Source organism: Urocampus carinirostris, chromosome 17 (genome assembly GCF_059441175.1).
Source record: "Urocampus carinirostris isolate Australia breed hairy pipefish chromosome 17, RoL_Ucar_1.0, whole genome shotgun sequence".
NCBI classification, from domain to species: domain Eukaryota; kingdom Metazoa; phylum Chordata; class Actinopteri; order Syngnathiformes; family Syngnathidae; genus Urocampus; species Urocampus carinirostris.
Window position 1 is genome coordinate 9,341,774 of NC_142365.1, and position 15,809 is coordinate 9,357,582.

Here is a 15,809-nt window from a genome sequence, read left to right on the forward strand (position 1 = left end):
ACTTACACTTTTCATCTTACTCTTTGCTACCAGGAACCAGTCCCTACACCTTCACCTAAAGCATTATGGTGTCAATTGTGACGACTGGCTGTTTCGTCTTATGTGTGGCGGCGTCGAGATCCGCACAATATATGCTGGACACAAACAGGCCAAGGCATGCATCTTTTCCCGCCTAAGCTCGGAACGGGCAGGCACACGCTTCAATGTGCGCGGCACCAATGACGACGGACAGGTGGCCAACTTTGTGGAAACCGAGCAGGTGAGGGCCCAACATTTCTACTTGAATGATGACGTGGCTGGAATGTCTTGTTGGCATGATGTTGGATTGACTGCGTTCTTTGGTTAACAGGCCATCTTCTTAGATGATCGAGTGTCATCATTCATCCAGATTCGTGGCTCCATTCCACTGTTTTGGGAGCAGCCAGGAATCCAGGTAAGGCAAAAAGAAAATGAATGTGTATGCCGAGTCGCCAATCTACTCCTAAAACGATGAGTATGCATGCCAACAAACTAGGCTGCTGTCGGTTCTGAAATTTGTTCATTTCACCTTGGAGCATCGCGAGCTTGTGACATTCGACGCGGGCCGTTGCAGTCGAGCATGTCCATTTAACATAACTCTGTGTCCGTGCTGTGTTCAGAAAAAGTCCCTTAAGGGGGTTTTGTTGCACCTGAATGACAACCGGCAATCCAGTCGGCGCGATGACAACCCTCATTTGGTACAAGGCTTATTCTTTCCTGCTTGGTGCGCTGTTCTTGGTTTTGGGCTTACTCGGTCTTTGTGGAATCTGTGCAGTGCCATTCCATTTAAATACACTGGTAGCGCCAACTATAGAATCTTTGTCGAAAACAATGCTCCAATCGGATGAAAACACAAGGCAACAACTGCTACTGATACATTTAGGAAATTCAGTGATCAGGATTTTAAATCATGCACCCTAGAGCCTATAATGTCACTCATGTGGCAGACATGTGGAGGGGTCTCCTAACTTACCTATAATTTCAGCTCTCACTTTAGCTTTTGTTCAAAATAAGACATCAAAATGGTGTTCCACTTCTCTGCCTCCAGATATTTTTTTCACCTTTAAAAGAGAATTGTATTTTTACAAAGGAAATCAAAACAAATGCAATTGAAAGAGAAATGAATTTGGAGTAATACGGCCGCTACAGAATCTGTGACTCTTGTGTGTGCTGCTCTAAAAAGTGGGCTGAGTCTAGCAAGTGCTGTGAAAACCAAACCATTTCATCATTCGTCAACGTCTGTGGCAATGATTCCAGTGTTGCCAGTTGTGTCATTTGATCACTGTTTGTTAGGTTTTTGTGTGACTTGTATTAACTGATTAAATCTAAAAGTGGAGACCTTTTTAAAAGTTTTGATGGTTCAAAAACAGCTGGGTGTTTGTGGACTTCAAGTGCTGCTTGGGTTTGATTTGACATTGCACAGATTATTTCTTGGGGGCAGAAAGGCTCACTTTTGGTAGATGCGGCATCAGTAAAGGCCGTTTTTCTGTTTTCCTCAGCTTCCCGACATCTTTGGTCAGGTGAGGGCCTGGTCTGAAAACATTCCTCATCTCCTTCCCACCTCAACATGCTTCCTCTTTATTTGCTAGTCAGCTAAAAAGGGGAGGAGAACTGGGGTTTGTCTTCAGACACATTCAGAATGTGCTTAGTACTTCCTGCTTTTGAGGGCCTGACGTAGCACTCCCACCAGTTCACTCCACCAAGGTCCTCTCCCGAAACTCTGCAGAAGTAGACAGGTATTTTCCAGCCCCATACCCCACTAGGTAATAATTAATGTAGTGATGGTAAAAGAAACAGCCCTCGCCCTCCTTTTTGTAGAAGCATATAGCAGTGAGTCCCAAACATCCCGCAGTTGGAAAATAAATTACTCAGTACAAATATATTGTCAATATTAATCTAGCTGTGGTGGTATTCAATGGTGAAAGGTGGACTGATATGTTCCAATTTATTTGTGTTATTCTTGTCCCATAAACAAGTGGTATGACAAATACAGATTTTTTTTTTTCAAAGAGGCATGTGAAGTAGTATCGCTTTATTGGCCCCCACTCTACAATTTTTATGTGTTTGTCTATTAAAAAATTATAAGTTGGGTGTGTGTCAGTAAGATGAGTTAGTTGTGGCTTACGGGTGCATGTGTGTGACCTATGATTAGCTTGCGACCAGTTCAGGGTGTGTCCCGGCCCCTACTGTCTTGGTGTAGGGGGGTAAGTTCCAGCATGCGTGTAAGATAAAACATGGATCCGGGGTCTCCAACATTGTTCCCGCGGGCAATAAGATGCTCCCTAAGGACAGCTGAGGTGCCTGGGTACCTGTTCTGAAAATAGCTCAACAATCCTGGGTCATTGTGTTTTTCTAGTAAAATGATTTTTTTCAGTGGTTGACTGAGTCTATTTAACCCTTCTTTCATTGATTAAATTGGTAATAACATAGTAACAAATTAATAACACGAAAAGTTGTTATCTGACAAAAAGGAACCCTCAGCTTGAAAAGGGTCAGAGATGATTGCTGTGGAGGTTGGCTAGTTGGGTTGTAAGTGTTGTTTTCTGACTCTAGATGGACCAACCACAAAGGTGAATAATTGTTTTCTCAGGAGTTGGGACATCCCTCTTCTTTTCAGTATTGGTTACTAAGATGATCTAAAGATGCCACTATTACAGAAAGATCCAACATCTTACTTTATACAAAAATGCACTTTAGTCTATTGAGAATGAGATCACTTGAATAAATTATTAGAGTTGCGCTGAAGTTTGAAGAAATAAGAGCAGTTCGGGGTCAAGGGGAAGGATAAAAGATGCCTCTCGAATTGCAGAAGGTTTTTAAATATGCATCACGCCGCGCGACAACAAAAAGTTGTAACCAAGCAAAACTTGCTGAATCCCGTAATGCAAAACTGCATTACTGGAAGGGGAGGCTGGCGTTGTTTGCCATGATGACAAGTGCAGCCTGCAAAATTGATAGGCTGATAGGCGGGCTTGTTTTCTGTGCTTCATGTATACGTTATTTGGCAAAAACAAACTTTTTTCAATAATAGCAATCTACACTTAAATGTTTTTAACCTCTAGAGCACTTAACACATTTACCAGTTAAAACCGTTGTTGATTTCAAATTAAATCAAATAAATTTGACACCCAATATGTATTTTTTCATGTTTAGCCATTTTTGTATTGTACTGATTAATACCAAAACTGATAAAAAGCACCATTAAATTCTTTGGTGGAGGTGATCAAATTGGATGATATTTAGGTGTGCACCCGCCATGTCTTTTTGTCCTTTCCACTTTCGAAGTCTTTGAGCAAAAGCTTTCTTTGCCGCCTCTCGGTTTATATTCTGAGCGTGTTAATGCAAAGTATTTTTCCGTGTCTTCCCCCCACAGGTCGGCTCTCACCGAGTCAAACTGTCCCGTGGGTTTGAAGCAAACGCGCCGGCCTTCGAAAGGTAGGTCCAAGTACGCAGTCATTGTATAAAGTGTCCACTAGATGAGCCAGCAATGCTAATAGCCTAGAAGTAATCTTCAATGTCCAAGGCCTTTCACCAGAGACCATTTCATCAAATTGTTGTCATCACAGTCAACTGCCAGCGGACATTTTCTGCTTGGGCGCACAATCAGTCTCTTCTTTAAATGGCCCTTCTAATCTCTATGCAACAGCTTGCAGGGTTGCAACCTTATCATTTTTTTCTTGCTGTTGTACCAGTTAATTGCAGAAACATGACTTAACACGCTCATGTTGTCCCTGGGGGATTATTACCATATTAATACCAGCATTTTATTAATCCGAGAATGGGAGATGAGTTCCTATAGCAGTTGTGTGAACAGAGACTGTTAATGGCAGCAAAAAATATTTTAACACCCTTGGGAACCTAACATTGCTGCTTCTAAAGAAAGTATCAGTCTGCCAATTGCCTTCGAGAGAATTTTTAATTTTTTTGTGCGTCAACTCATACTTTTGCCCGCTTAAATTCATTTTACTGAATCCATATAGCCACAGTCTCAGAATTTTCATTAATTTTCATTTCATTTTGTGGTTAGTTATTGATTTTTGCCATCAGACGCCAGCTACAAAATAATAATATTCACAATTTTCTAGTAAAGTAAGTTTTATTACCATCAATGTGTGATTCATTTGTTTTCAGTCATCTTTTAAGGCTTGTATTCAGTTTTTTAAGGGTTTTGTTCAATATTTTTCAGACATTTCACTGCTTTGAAGAGTTTGTATGGCAAACAGGTGATCATCAATTTACTCGGCAGTAAGGAAGGGGAGCACATGCTCAGCAAAGCCTTTCAGGTAAGGACCAATGACATCCTAGAATTAGTCATCTCGTTTTATTTTTTAATTATTATTATTGTCTTTAATATATATTTCTAGCATCGTATTCTCTTTTGTGTGTGTTACTTGTGAAGCAAAATGTCACGTTTGATTTCGCTCTGATTGATGTGTTTTATTATTTCTCTGGTTTCCAGAGTCATTTGAAGGCATCAGAGCACGCTGCTTCAGTCAAGATGGTCAACTTTGACTACCACCAGAACGTGCGCGGAGGCAAGGCAGACAAGCTGCACAGTGTGCTCAAGCCGCAGCTCAGCAAGTTTGTAGACGAGTGTGGCTTCTTCTACTACTCCGGAGAGATGGGAATCACCAGGTAACGGAGAGGTTTAATGTAATATGGAGAATACATTGTTTTTCGGTGTGGATAGCTCCCTGACTTGTTCTTTTTCCTCTTTGGTTTGATAGAAAAGAAAAAACTAAACTCTTCTCACTTCTTTAACCACCTTATTTCACCCTTCAGTATTTATATTAATGAGATTTAGTCCCACCATTTGTCTTTTGCACTTGGTTTGTATTTTTTCAGGAGCCAGGGTGGTACCATCAGGACAAACTGCTTGGACTGTTTGGACAGAACCAATAGTGTCCAAGCCTTTTTCGCCCTAGAGGTACAGTGTTTTTCAGACTTATCAAGAAAGGTTGAATCTTAGTTTTAATTTGAAGGCAGTAATATATCAGTTTAAGCCTCTGTTACATTTTAGATACAATATTGACATTAAAGAATAAGAAGATGGTAACTGGATTTTGTCCTTCAGGTGCTGGCCAAACAGCTGGAGGAAATGGGCCTAACGGAGAAGCCTCAGCTGGTGGCTCGCTTCCAGGAGGTTTTCAGGACCATGTGGTCGGCCAATGGAGACTCCGTCAGCAAGATCTACGCGGGAACCGGCGCCCTGGACGGCAAGGCCAAGGTGATGCATATGCACACTGCTTTTCCACACACTGCTCATGCCATTGTTTAAAAAGAGCGCCCGCATGCCATTTGTTTGTGTTACTGCATCTTCTCTTAATTTGTGTGTCGTGTGCTATCTTTTTCTGCTGCCCTGCGGGAACCCTGTATTCGTGTGGTAAGTTCTCATTTGAAAAGTCCCGTCTTTTTTTTTCCGAATCCTTTATATGGGTTTTTGTGGTGGGACAGGATGAAAATTATTCTTCTGGGGTTTTTTTTTTTTTTTTGATCGGATGTTTCTTTTTTTTCCACCTGATCAGGAATTGTGATTACTGGAAATGTCACCATAGTTCTTGTACTACAGTGATTCTCAACTAATGTCTTTTTTAAACGTGTCACTCCTCAAACACATTTTTGAACACCCCATTATGAGTTCAAAACAGATATGTCTTGACCAACAGAGAAGTTAAAGATCTTCCATCTGAACTTACCTGCATATCATTAAAATAACAAGTCTAGCAAACTTAATTCTGATTAATTAATAACATCCAGCAGATTGGAAGGTTGTAAACACTGCTTCAAAGAGGAATCAAGCCTTGAATCTGAATCTGTTTTAACTATATGTGCATTAGTTGGAAAACACTGTAGTTTTATGGGGAGAATGTAATTCAAAACAAAAAGCAGCAGCTCTTGTTCCCAAATCTAAGCAAATGGACTTCAAGAATGTGTGCATCCTGACTCAAACGGTGCAGAGGGAAATGGCATCCTCTTTTGAATAACCTGACATCTCCTTATACTTGCATTTTTCCAGGGGGGAAAGCTGAAAGATGGCGCTCGCTCAGTGACCAGGACCATCCAGAATAACTTTTTTGACAGCTCCAAGCAGGAAGCCATTGACATTCTGCGTCTGGGCTCCACGCTCAACAGTGACCTGGCTGACAAAGCGCGGGCCTTGCTCACCACGTCCAGCCTCTACGGTATGTGCAGCAACTCGCTTTCCGCAACTGGGATAAGCATCTCTGTCCAGCTGTTATGACATCTTTAACGTCAATTTTTCTTCTCCCCATGCTGCACTATGTTAGTCACTGAGCCCGTCTTGCAGTCAGGTAAAGTATCAGAGCACTTTTGACGTGGAGCAAACCTCCTCCAAATTGTGTGCTTTTTTTTACCACAAACACACATAGAATTTAAAACGTGTCAGTGACATGCCTCTTGTATTGTTAACAAGAAAGAGTTACTTTAATTTTCCATTTTTTTGTCAAAAGAAAATTCCCCAAAATTGTTTATGCTGTTTATTTTGAGTAGATTTTCCGCTTTTCTCTTGAAAATGTTTGACTTTTCTTTTTGTCTTAAAAATATCAAATTATGTGGCTGTAAATAGGGTGCTGTGTTTACATAGAATGTCTCCTTTTAAGTTATTTTGGTTTGCTGGAAAAAGGACCCTCATCAACTTATTTTAAGGTCATGTTGTCAAGGTCATTAATCCATCCAATAGAATCGGAAATCCAATCTTATAAATGTATGACACACCTGCGCCACCATTTACCAAGCCACTTTTTGTGCAGCCTCTCCCAGGGTGCTGCTGGGCATGTGCCAGAACCACCGCAAGTACACACGGCCCAAACAGATCAGAGTGTGCGTGGGTACATGGAATGTCAACGGCGGCAAGCAATTCCGCAGCATCGCCTTCCGCAACCAAACTCTCAATGACTGGCTGCTGGATGCCCCTAAGATTGCTGGGCACCCTGAGTTCCAAGGTAATCTAGATAAGCGTCATTTTTGAGCCCATAGATAATAAAAAAAACTCTTTATTGCAGATTTTTACTATTGCAGGAGATTGTTTTAAGTCTCCGCTTGTGATTGTTGCATTAACTCTTCTACAATATATCTTCATTCCAGACACCAAAGCCAACCCTGTTGATATTTTTGCCATTGGCTTTGAGGAGATGGTTGAGCTGAATGCTGGAAATATTGTCAGCGCCAGGTACGTTCCAGGCTTTTATGAATACAGTACTGTATACAAAAGTAGTGTTGCTTGTCCCGCACAGTATAACATGATCACAAATTTTGCAATAATTGCGGTGTAAAAGTTGAATCATAGTCACTGCTCTCCTTCCAGCACCACTAATCAGAAGCTGTGGGCCGCCGAACTTCAGAAGAACATTTCGCGAGACCACAAGTACGTGCTGTTGGCATCGGAGCAACTGGTGGGCGTGTGCTTGTTTGTATTCATCCGCCCGCAGCACGCGCCCTTTATCAGGTACACTTTTGACGTTCTTTTACCTCAGGTTTCTTACCTACAATTTGTCCATTTCTACAAATGAGTCATATTTTTTACTGGGATTTGTCAGTTAAAAATATCCCAAAACAAATCATACAAGCCAACAAACTCCATCCATTCTGAGTCTCTTTTCTACCCAATGCAGGGACGTAGCGGTAGACACTGTGAAAACGGGCATGGGAGGCGCGACGGGCAACAAAGGCGGCGTGGCCATCCGCCTGCTCTTCCACACCACTAGTATTTGCTTCGTGTGCTCGCACTTTGCGGCAGGACAGTCGCAGGTCAAGGAGAGGAATGACGACTACAACGAAATCACACGCAGGCTCAGCTTCCCCATGGTAACAAGACAGACAAACTATCTCAAGCTTTTTGAATTAATGTAAAATTTTGGCTTTAAATCATAATAACTCAATTTTTTCAAACCACACAACCATTATCCTTGAAAACTGAAAAGTCACAATAATTTATAAGAGCATTTGAATAATTTTTAACATATCTAACTGAGCGACTTTGGACAAATTTGTTCTCCTGCAGGGTCGTCTGCTCTACTCCCATGATTACATTTTCTGGTGTGGTGACTTCAACTACCGCATCAGTCTGCCCAATGAAGAGGTCAAGGAACTGATTAGACAGCAGAACTGGGACGCGCTGACCGCCGGTGACCAGCTCTTTGACCAGAAGAATGCTGGAATGGTACATATTTTTTTCAGGAAATAATATATTGGTTGATTCCAAACAATCGCATTGTTTTTATTGCGTATTTTTGTAAAACAGTCAATTTTGAATTTGAGCTTGCTGAGATGTAATATGTCTTCTCTTTCTATTGTCTATTTTTTCTTGTATGGGCATACAATGGCCATAACCACCTTTTTTCACATGGCTTTTTTTTTCAGCAAATTTGGTCCGATTTCAAAACCATTACATCTCTAAGAAGGGGAAATCAGAAGAGAAAAAAATATATTTTTAATTGTTTTTATTTTTATAAAAATATTTAACAAATACCTTATTTTATGACTTATCAATTTATGAAGAGAAATGCCCGATATCTTAATTTCTTTTTTTGATGTTCAGACCATTTTCAACAAAAAAACATCAAAATGCCTCTCTCTGGTTCAGGTGTTCCGAGGATTCATAGAAGGCAAGCTGGATTTTGCGCCAACGTACAAGTACGACCTTTTCTCCGAGGACTACGACACCAGTGAGAAGTGCCGCACGCCCGCTTGGACTGATAGAATCTTGTGGAAGCGCAGAAAGTGGAACTTTGACAAAACAGGTATCCCACAAACAGAAAATACAAATTTCTCGTCATTGTCAGAATTTAAAAAAAAAAAAAATCATTTCATACTTGAGATTTTCATCTGTGATGAAAGAATTGTATAAAAATCACTGAAATATTCATGGAGATTTTGGAATGTATATTTGTATATTTAATATACATAATAGACTATATAACTAAATGAAGTAAGATATGCATTTTTTTATTCCTTGTAAACTTACATTTCTGTTGTTGTTCATAATACAACCGCTAATGTGAATTTCCCTTCGGGGATGAATAAAGTATCTATTTATCTATCTATCTATCTATCTAGTGAAGAGTATGGAATCACCAATCTTGGGCAAGCCCTCACTCAGATCACAAACATGAAACGATCATAATGTCATTCCAAAGTGCAACATATTGGCAATCAGAAACACTAAAAGAAATTCAGAAAAAACATTGCAAGGGTCAGTGAATGTTACTTTTACAGAGCATGTGCAGGGGAATAAATATGGAATCACTTCATTTTGAGGAAAAAATATCCAATTAGTGCATTTTAAAAATAAAATAAGGACACACCCAGTCAATTTCCTTTCCTTAATTGAGCACCTTGCTTAGATTAAGTGCTCATTAGTCAGCAGTTAAAAACTGCAGTTCTCACACCTTGGAAGGCTCCTGGACTAAGTTGATTGGTAAGAATCATGGCTCCAACAAAAGAGATGTCTCTTGAGACCAAAGACTGGATCGTCAAACTTTTTGTTGAAGATAACTCTACTGGTATGGTTGCCAAAGATGTTGGCTCTTCACAGTCAGCTGTATCGATGATTTGAACCAAGTACGAACAGTATGGGAAGGTTGTTAAAGTCAAGCATACTGGTAGGCCAAGGAAGACATGAGGGTGTCAAGACAAACAACTAAGGGCCATATGTCTTTAAAACAGAAAATGCACAACAAGACAAATGAAGAGGAGGAAGTTGGAGTCAATGTATGTGACAGAACCGTGCAAAATTGCCTAAGGGAAATTGAACTTTCATATAGGAAAGCTCAAAGGAAACTATCGTTGACGCTTAAACACAAACGAACAAGACTGCAATGAGCTAAGGCGAGGCAATCATGGACTGTGTATGACTGGATGAAGGTTATCTTTAATGATGAGTCACGAATCTGCATTGGACAAAGGGATGATGTGTTTGTTTGGTGCCGTTCCAGTGAGATTTACAAAGAGGACTGCCTGAAGAAAACATCAAAATTCCAACAGTCGTTAATGATATGGGGATGCATGTCAGGCATAGGAACTAGAAGGATGGCTTTGGTCAAATCTGCAATAAATGCATACGTTTACATTGAAATTTTGGACATCTTTCTTATTCCTTCATTTAAAAAAATGTTTGGGGATGATGAACTCATTGTCCAAGATAACAATGCATCATGCCACAGAGCAATAACTGTGAAAGCATTCCTTGGAGAAAGACTCATCCAGTCAATGGCATGGCCTGCAAAAAGCCCAGATCTCAATCCAATTGAAAACCTGTGGTGGAAATTGGAAAAAATGTCCACAGCAAGGCTCCGACCTGCAAAGATAATCTGGTAACTGCAATCAAAGAGAGTTGGTCCCAGATTGATGAAGAATACTGTTTGTCACTCATCAAGTCAATGCCTCAGAGACTGCAAAGTGTCATAAAAGCCTAAGGTGGTGCATCTAATTCATTTTTTTTCTCAGAATTGAGTGATTGCATATTTATGTCCCTGCACTTGCTCTATAAAAGTAACATTTTCTGACGATTGCAATGTTTTTTCTGAATTTCTTTTATTGTTTCTGAATGCCAATATGTTGCAATATGTCATTCACCTTACGATTGTTTCATGTTTGTGTTCCGAGTTTTTCTCTACAGAATAAAAGGTCTAAGTGAGGGCTTGCCGAAGATTGGTGATTCCATACTTTTTGCTAGGGGTTGTATCATTTTTGTTAGTTTGAGAAAAGTTAGCAATTTTAATCAAACTTTAAACATGTGTAGCTGAGGAGATGAATGTGGTGGGCGCGGCGTCAACTTCAACTGAAGACGAACAAGATTACCAGTGGAGTGCCGGGACCCTGAAATATTACGGCAGGGCAGAGCTTAAGACTTCAGACCATAGGTGGGTGCACTATTGTAATAGCACATTTCCTAAGAGAGTAACAATTATTGACATTATCAACACAGTTTGTAAATATATCTTATCTGTTTGTAGGCCTGTCGTTGCCATCATTGATGTGGACATCCTAGAGGTGGACCCGGAGGACCGGCACCAGGTTTACAAGGACGTCATCGCCCTACAAGGACCCCCTGACGGCACGATACTTGTGTCACTGTGCTCATCTGGACCGGACGACTATTTCGATGACGCGCTCATTGACGAGCTGCTCGACAAATTTTCCAACTTTGGTGAAGTGATCCTGATCAGGTACACCAAATGGAATGAAAATCAGGTTAAAGGTTTAATTATGGGAGGAAAATTGTCATATTAGTTGTATTTTCTTGTTTCAATACAGTGGTACCTTTTTATACGAGCTTAATTTGTTTCAGGATAGTGCTCGTAGCTCAAATATCTTTATAAAGACCAAATTATCCCCAACAAAATATAATTGGCCCGTTCCCCACTTCCCAATAGCATAAAAGTTTGCGATAAATAGCTATAGACTTCCTGTGCGGAGTTTGTATGTTCTCCCCGTGATTGCGTGGGTTTCCTCCGGGCACTCTGGATTCCTCCCACATTCCAAAAACATGCAATTCAGGTGAATTGGCCGGTCCAAATTGTCCCTAGGTGTGAATGAGCGAGTGAGTTGTCTGTCCCCGTATGCCCTGCGATTGGCTGGCAACCAGTTCAGGGTGTCTCCTGCCCACTGCTCGAAGATAGCTGGGATGGGCTCCAGCAGCCCCGCGACCCTACTGAGGATAAGCGGTGCAGATAATGGATGGATGGATAAATAAATAAGATGATATTAATGAGATAAAATCCGAGTTTAGTATAAGCACTGACTATGGAGGCAGTTGCACCATACGAAAGTCTACGTGTGGTGCAAAGGAAGGGCTGGGGGAGCCAAGATGGGATGCAAGGAAGAGTAATGGTGATTGCATACTTGACAAATTATATGCGTTCCACCTATTGTGTAGATTTTTGGATCATTTCGCATTGTGCATTGCATATAACAATTTTAATACTGGATTAAAAAAAAAAAAAAAGACCGATCTTGTCTTAGCTATTTTGCCTCTAGTCCTCGTCTCTGTCACTAGTAGTAGACAAGAAATTAATCGTAGATTGCTAACAATATAATAGTCTCTTGCAGTGTGTAAATAGGTGCTGCATTGTATTTGTAAGGTTTATTATCGCTTCATAAGGAGTATTTGCGATCATTAATATGGAAAGCAATTGGCGGAGATTGAGAGACTGTTTATGATACGTGAGCACTTACTGTACACTTAAAACCAAAGTTACTGTAACTTTAAAAGTACATACACACAAAATGTTTTACTGCACAATTTTTATTTTTTTTTGCCTTTAGTAGTTAGCGTGCGCAACTGGATGAGCTGATGCTGGTGATAAGCAGTCACAAGTGGTGAGCGATCTCTAGTAGTAGCCTCTAGGACTGCTCGTGAAATAGATTTTCCTTTGTAAAGTGGAGTAGATTTTGGTTAAAAAGACTGGTATATCGAAATTCTCGTGTTTCAAAGTGCTCATATAAATAGGTACCACTGTACATGTTGACTTAAAAATCAAAAATCCATTTGTTGCTTCTTGACTTGGGATGTGAGATGTATCCTTGTTGACCAGGTGGGTAACATTGTATTTGTTTTTTTTCCTAGATTTGTTGAGGAGAAGATGTGGGTGACATTTTTGGAGGGTTACTCTGCTCTGGCTGCCTTGTCTCTCAGTGCATCTACGGTTTGTCATTCCAAAATAATAACTTCCTATTTCCTCATCTGCCATTGTCAAAAAGTTTACATTGTAAATCAAAAAGGTTAGGAGGGAAAATGTCCAACTGCTATTGTATGTTTTTTATGTAATACAGTTTTCTCTTGCTTTTCGTGGGGGTTGCAATCCAAAAAAGCCCCGCGAAAGTCAAAACCTGCAAAACAGAAAAATGTATTCATTAGATAGCAGTAACACAAAATAACAACTCTAGATCTAATGATAAAAACAGAACACAGAATCTCAATTGAATGAATGGTATTTATTGTCATTATACAATAGTACAACTAAATCGGAGGGTATTTCTTTTCAGTGTCAGAAAGCGATGTAGAAAGCGGCTAGCTAGTTGCACGCTAGCATCGAGATCCTCTGCTACAGGACACAAGTCACGATGAAAATCAGCAAATTATCAAAACCACACAAAGTAAATCGCGATAAAGCTAGGGATAACAGTTTAATGAAGAATCTACCAGTAATATGCAATAATAAGAAAAAATGATCTCCCCACAGGTTCTGGGCAAGGTGATAGACATCCGTCTGAAGAGTCCCGGCTGGATTAAAAGCCTGGAGGAAGAGATGAGCGTAGAACGTATCTGCGGCAGCATCCCCACCTCAGCCAGTTCCACCCTGCTAGCAGAGGATGCCGACATGGGCGACGACGACTATGACATGGAGGGGGACGTAGAAGAGGAGTTGGAGGCTGTTCTTCCACAGCATCTGTTGCCGTCTGCAGCTTCAGCGCCGGGATCCTCCCCTCTGCCTTCGCCGGGGGGCAGCCCCTGTGCCTCCCCCACCCATGGGGAAGCGGCGCCACCAATCAGGCCTGGCCGCGGTTCACAACCAGCCCGACCGTCGCAAGGCAAGTCCTTCATGTACAAGGAGTACTTTGAAATTTTAGGATGCTGAAATATATTATAGAGAAGGGGGGATCACCACCAGGCAGTCAAGTCATGTTTATTTGTGACGCTCTAATCACAAGGAGTCTCAAAGCGCTGCACAGACCATATATTATTGCAAACTACAGCCTATTATTACACCATTCCCTGATCCTAAGAACACCTGAGTAGCTGCAGACTGGTTTGGAATATAGCTTATCAGTGATGTGTTATTGTGGTTTTCTAGGAATTTTGATTTCTAACTGGGATGCGAAATCAGTGACATAATTGACGTCTTTAGATCCCTGATCAATTATAGTAAAATTCTTCAAAAAAGTTGGTGAACCCTATTATATAGGAATAGTAGCATTTGGACGTAGCACAATGGGATTTGTGTGACTCCTCCATGAAGATATGGGGAGGTTGTTCAAAATGCAGATGGGCATTGAGCTTGGTCTTAGTAGAGGAGAAAAAGGACGGAGGAGCTTTAGGTCCTCACCACATTGAGAGCAAGATTCGGTGAAAACAATCACATCCGACTCTTTTTTTTTTTTTTTTTTCCCCCCCGTTTCAAAATTGCCTACATTATTTTTTAGCTCGGTGGCCTTGAGGGTCGGGTGCCCGCTTCGAGACTGGGAGGTTGCTAGTTCAAGCCTAGGCCGAGTCGTACCTAGGACTTACAACATTGGTACTCCTTGCCTCCCTGCTTGGCGCTCGGCATTAGGGGTTGGAATTGGGGGGTTTGGTCAGCTAATGACTCCCAACACATCAGTTGGGTTGAGCGAGGGGGCTGGGAATCCCCTCCTTTGTATCAAACTCCCAGAAAGAGTCAGAAATGAGAATGTGTTCTTGACTCTAGCCACCTCCCACTAGGGGGATATGGCACTGGTAAATACAAATATATATATATTTTTTTAGTCCAATATAGTTTTTTTTTTTGCCTGTGATGGGTTGTAGGTTGTGTCACAAGGCTTGTTCTTTATAGTGAACTTACTCAGCAAATTATGCCATAAGATGATGAGATGAATATGAAAGAATAATATAAAACAATTCAATGTTCTGAGCGGCTTAGAAAGCGTCCACTAGCCAAAACAGTCTCTGGTATGTGAGGATTTAGGATATGTATCAATTTATGCACCAATGGTAGAAGGCGAGTATGCAAAGCATGCAGCATAACGATCTGTGCTTGTTTTGACTGAAATGTTATCTCTTTTGTCACTCTTTGTTAGTTTTCTTCACAACATGTAAATGTTTAACTGTTTCCATCATAATAATTTGTCTAAACCTTTAACATAATTGCATCTGTCTTTATAGGTTTGATTTTTTGCATCAGTTGAGTTTCAAAAGGTCCAAGTGTGAGAGTTAAATCTGAAGTAAAAACCCAAGCATTTTTGCATATAAAGGCCAATCAAAATGCAGAATATCCTCACTATCTGAACTGTAAATTTTACTGTGACCGTTTTCCTCTTTCATTTTCTGCAAGGGCCCCCTGCAGACCTTCAACCAGGGGCTCCGTCATCCCAAGGCTTGGAGCCCAAGCGAGCCCCGCCCCCCCGGCCCAATGCGCCCCCTGTGAGACCAGCACCCCCCCAGCGCCCGCCACCGCCCTCAGGTAAGCATTGCCACTAGGTTATAGTTGGTCAATTGACTTGTACTTTTAGCTTTAGGCGCTTGGTTGTTTGTGATATTCCATAAGCAGCCGTTACATAGCAGCAATGTGCTCTCCTTCTCCCATTCAAGTATACTGCTCACAGCAGATCACTTGTCCCACCATGTTATTAAAACGAATGTCACAACTATGTTTTGGTTTTTGTTCTGCTGCAAGGATCAAAAAGCCCGGCTCTTCCTCGGCCCGATGTTGCAGGTAAGTTCTGTAACTGTTTGACAGAGGCTGCAGTTTTGCTTCATGCCAGAGGCGGCAGGCATGAGTAAAAATGTGACAACGGCATCGATTTAGCTTTTTATTTGCCTACATGTCTCAATAAGAAACTAGCCACCTACAGAAAACAGCATTGAATTATTTTGCCTTTTGTTTCTAAACTTTTAGGTCGGGGCCAAGTAGCTACAGGACCGCTTGGATCTGGAGGCGCTTCCAGGCCTGTAGGTTTCCGCATTAACAACCATACATGTTTTAGTATTTTTGTTTGTTTATGGCAATATGTCTTTTTTGCTGTGTTTTTTTTGTCTACCATATTTCCAACTTATTTTTGAGTCAAATCCTTCA

At 41.0% G+C, this 15,809-nt stretch overlaps 1 protein-coding gene across 1 annotated transcript in view; it reads left to right on the plus strand.

Moving 5' to 3' along the window:
• The window catches only part of LOC148349146 (polyphosphatidylinositol phosphatase SYNJ1-like), a 30,103-nt gene that overhangs the window by 5,342 nt on the left and 8,952 nt on the right, over positions 1–15,809 (plus strand). Inside the window, 23 exon segments of the mRNA XM_088320885.1 lie at positions 34–259; positions 350–433; positions 639–716; positions 3,392–3,453; positions 4,205–4,301; positions 4,478–4,653; positions 4,864–4,945; positions 5,093–5,245; positions 6,035–6,200; positions 6,306–6,329; positions 6,789–6,980; positions 7,123–7,207; positions 7,343–7,483; positions 7,650–7,842; positions 8,039–8,197; positions 8,621–8,777; positions 10,778–10,898; positions 10,992–11,204; positions 12,605–12,683; positions 13,221–13,569; positions 15,069–15,197; positions 15,411–15,449; positions 15,633–15,685. Coding sequence (XP_088177011.1) covers positions 34–259; positions 350–433; positions 639–716; positions 3,392–3,453; positions 4,205–4,301; positions 4,478–4,653; positions 4,864–4,945; positions 5,093–5,245; positions 6,035–6,200; positions 6,306–6,329; positions 6,789–6,980; positions 7,123–7,207; positions 7,343–7,483; positions 7,650–7,842; positions 8,039–8,197; positions 8,621–8,777; positions 10,778–10,898; positions 10,992–11,204; positions 12,605–12,683; positions 13,221–13,569; positions 15,069–15,197; positions 15,411–15,449; positions 15,633–15,685 — 3,058 coding nt within the window.